This window comes from Phalaenopsis equestris, unplaced genomic scaffold, assembly GCF_001263595.1.
Source record: "Phalaenopsis equestris unplaced genomic scaffold, ASM126359v1 Scaffold233942, whole genome shotgun sequence".
Taxonomy (NCBI): Eukaryota; Viridiplantae; Streptophyta; class Magnoliopsida; order Asparagales; family Orchidaceae; genus Phalaenopsis; species Phalaenopsis equestris.
The window spans coordinates 65436-69583 of record NW_018251871.1 but is presented as its reverse complement, the minus strand read 5'-3'; the positions used below and the strand labels follow the sequence as shown (position 1 = coordinate 69583).

The window sequence follows — 4148 nt, the reverse complement described above, 5'->3', positions numbered from 1 at the left end:
TGAGGAAGATGCTTCCAGTAACTTGCCTCTTATTGTGGTGACTAATTTTATTTGGTGTTTGATTCAAAACAAATAAACTTATGCTTCGTTTTGTCTCTTATGTAAAGATGAGAAGAAGGAGAACTGTGAATGGGAGAAAACGGTTCTGAAGAGAAGACTATCTGAATCGGCAATTGAAATTGAGAGACAGGTTGGTGAAATACAAAATCTATTCGTTATGGAAAAATAATAATAATAATAATTGACTTTTGAAATCCAAGTTGAAAACCTAACCCTTTGCTTTCCCCATTTTTTTTTTCTTACAGAGAATGAAATGCTTTCCATGAATTCAATGGTGAGAAATGTCTTACAATGAATTTTAATGTTTCTTCTTATTGCTTCCCCAACCAAAAATCTTGTAAATTTTCCCATTAATATGTATCACATATTGAGATTAAGTTTGAAAGGGCTGTAGCATCTTCTATGGAAAATATTCAGTAAATTATAAATATGCACTGTCAACAAAATGAATTCATTCTGCTTTCACCACACCTTCATTGCAGGTATAGTCTTGTGCTTACATCTGCAGGAAAGCAAGTTTAAGAGGGTTTTAGATGCGTTTGTACTGTTCTTTGTTATTCATTCGTTGAGCCAACTTTTGATATATTTCTCTTAATTGTTTGGTTGGGCAACATCTTTTGATCTACAATTTTATTTGGACTAAGCTTTATCCTTATTTATAATAGTGTCAGAAGAGTGATCTTTGGTGTTAGTTTGATACAGATCTATGTCCATGCTGCCATAAATTTAAATATGATAGTTAATTTGAGTGAATGAGAAGTAATCTTGGTAGAAAATGCTAATTAGGAAAATTTTGGGCATTTACATACATACCACACAATTCTTATGTATTTACATATCTAACACTAAAGTTTGATATTCACACTTATAAAAACTTGGTATATTTCATTTTTAAAAAAGATAGTGATATTGGTATGTTTGATTTAATGTTTAGGATTTGAGTGTATGAATGTAATTATGAATGCATAAGAATTGTGTGGCATTTGAAATTTTATGTGAAGATGTCAGAGCTCCCTTGCATTGGAACCTGGGCATGTTACAGTGTGAAGGATAATCTGCTTAACATATAGTTATTTAAGAAATTAAGTAAAAGTTGTAAATAGCATGAGAGTTTTGAAATTTATTTTTTATTATTTTTAAATATTCAAATTTATAACAAACATGCCATTTAAACACAAAAAACTTCAAAGAAGGCACCCGAAACTTTGTAAAATATATTACAATGCCATTTAGCCTCGTACATTTTATATTACTATTTAACAATTAATCAGAAGAAAATTTTTTAATTGAAAGCATGTTGATACCATTCCAATAATTCTTCATAATTCGATATGAATCTTAAGGCATCATATGAATAATCTCGAGGCAAGCTTTTATAGAGCTATGATTTTAGCAAACTTAAAATTAACTTGTTGGCTTGACGAGACGAACTCAATGATACTAATATTAATCTAATTTGAACCAAATTGAGCTTCAAAGAAATCATCACACCACTTTTGGAAGATTTATGTACAAGTATGGAAGGTCAAACAGATGTTGAATCCGTTCAAATCAAATGTCTTGATAAGAAGAATCTAACGAGCCCATGATCGCTCACTTTCAACTTGATTAATATACTCAAATGTCCATAAAAAACCGTCGATCGAAAGAAGCTCTCTGAGCCATCCGATCAAAGTAGATTCTCATCACTCTCATGAGAAGGGAGGTTAGTTTCAGGTTTGAGGAAGAGCTTAAAGTTTTGAGAAAGAACTGAAGTCTTGCATCGCTCCCACTGTCGTCGACCACCGCTGACCACTACCTACTGCCATTGACCACCACCTATCAGCTTCCGCTAATTGTTATCGGTTGTCGACCGCTCCTTGCAACAAGTTCATCCTCACGTCGACGTTGTAATTCAAAAGACTTTATAATACTTTCTTGCCTGTGAGACAAGAGATCTCTGTAATCATCAATTTATAGTAGATTTTTATAACTGGTCAAGTCCCTGTAATTTTTTTCCCTTTCTAGATTTTCCACGTGAAAACTTTCGATGACTCTATTGGTTATTTTCTTCTATCTAAGTGTGTTAAGTCTTCATGCAACACTAAAACAATAATCTATTACTGTTCCACCACGAATTTTCTATCAAGCATCACATATATTTAAAATGACTAAGGGTCTGTTTGGGGCAGCTGCAGCTTATCCAGCTTCTGCTGATAAGCAGCTTATCCTGATAATCCGCTGATGACCAGCTGATCCGGATAAGCTGTCCGGCTGTTTGATTAGTGTGTCTGGAAAACAGCTGATTCTGTAAAATTGACCATCCTGCCCCTATTTTGAATAAGTTGTTTAGTTGTTTGGTTAGTGTGTTTTGTAAACTACTTATTTGCAAATTTTTTTAGTTGAATGATTGATCTGTGTAGCAGAATGTTATTTTCTCAAATTTCAAGAAATGAAAATGCAAAAAATTTTAATAATATTTATATAACTTAAAAAAATTTTGATTACATCCAATAAGCACAGTGACATATACGAAAGTAAAGTACATATTCACACACTAATATGAATTATAATAAGACCCAAAAAAAAGAAGAAAATTACATGTTAAAATGACAAGGAAAAATGTGACAATATTGACTTTAAAATGTAAAATCACATCACAACGAACGTTGCCCGGTTCTGATACCTCAAAATCCCGAGCAAACCTGTCTGACTGGTGACAATATTGACTTTAAAATGTAAAATCACATCACAACGAACGTTGCCCGGTTCTGATACCTCAAAATCCCGAGCAAACCTGTCTGACTGGGGTGCGGTAGATACGGAAGAACTTGAACCATATGCGGTGGTCTCCCATTGTGGTATTGTCGAACTTCTAGCAGTTGTGTCCTATTGGGATATCGTAGAAAGAGTTGCACTGTCGGCCCACCTGAAGAATTTGCAGTCTTCCGGTCCTTGTCCCCACCGCGGGCACCTGTAAAACTGCCTCCCAAAACTATGGGTCTGGTGTGACGTGAATAGCAAGAACGGTAGTCCGCAACGACACATCACTTTTTCGGACTTTCCTAAATGTCTGGAACTCATCGTTCTGCAGTTATTAAAAATAAAATTCAGTCCAAAAATTGAGGAAATATAAAAAGTAAACTTACCCAAGTGTAGATGCATCGGTTGTCGATAACAAATTTATGTGGTTGTCCAAACTGCTCCACCGTTATCCACCATATAAGAGGTGACGTTATTAACCAACATAAAGCAATATACCCAATCCAAAACTAACATTAATAACTCTTAAATATGTCTGTCAATTATACATTTCTTAAACCAAAGAGAATCTTTTTGTCATTGAAACAGATAACTCATTGACAGTCCATGTTCCTGTAAATTATACATTTCTTAATCCAAAAATCAAGCTTTTTGCCACTGAAACAGAGAATTCTAATTTCAAAGGCGTGATTGACCATTTCACTAAGGAATTTCGGGCACTGAAATCAGAAACTCATTGCACATATCAGCCTCATCTATTTACAGAAATTGCGGACAAAAATATTTAAAAAAGCATTAGTTTGATTTCAAAAGAATCAAAATTGAAACCATCCATCTGAGGGAAAACAGGGAAAAAAACTTTCAGCTAACATTGAATCTAACAAACCCTAAATGGGCCATAAACAGAGCCACGACACATTAAAACCCAAAGATTTGCATTCAATATGTATGCTTTGAACAGAGACAGGTCGACAGAAGAGCAGAAGTGATGAACATGATATTGCATCACTATCATGTTCATTTCCATTGGAAAAAGCCCCATGAACTCACATATACACCCATAACTCACGTTTTTGGGCCATCGGAAGACACCAATATCAACAAAAGCTCCATACATAACCATACCATAGTAGCGGTTGCCATCCAAGCTACATACATAGCATGGGGTCATCCAAGCTACATATAGATTGCTTACAAATTTTAGATGCTTCCATTTAAAATTTGTGATTGTCCATGATGCTTCCATTTAAAAAAGCCTCAGGAACTCACAAATTGCTTTTAAGTGACCGTCCATGATGCTTCCAAATCAGTTTCCAAACAGTCCAAATGCTTCAAAAAATATCAAA

At 34.5% G+C, this 4148-nt stretch overlaps 1 protein-coding gene across 2 annotated transcripts; it reads left to right on the top strand.

The window, feature by feature from the left end:
- Positions 1–107: 107 nt before the first annotated feature.
- LOC110038806 (peptidyl-prolyl cis-trans isomerase CYP23-like) lies at positions 108–673 on the top strand (the record flags this gene model as incomplete). 2 transcript variants are annotated; one of them, XM_020743712.1, is given in 3 exon segments in its annotated part: positions 108–190; positions 306–334; positions 543–673. In XM_020743712.1, coding segments are annotated over 2 exon segments (104 nt in total), but the record flags the coding sequence as incomplete, so codon positions are not given.
- Positions 674–4148: the final 3475 nt, after the last annotated feature.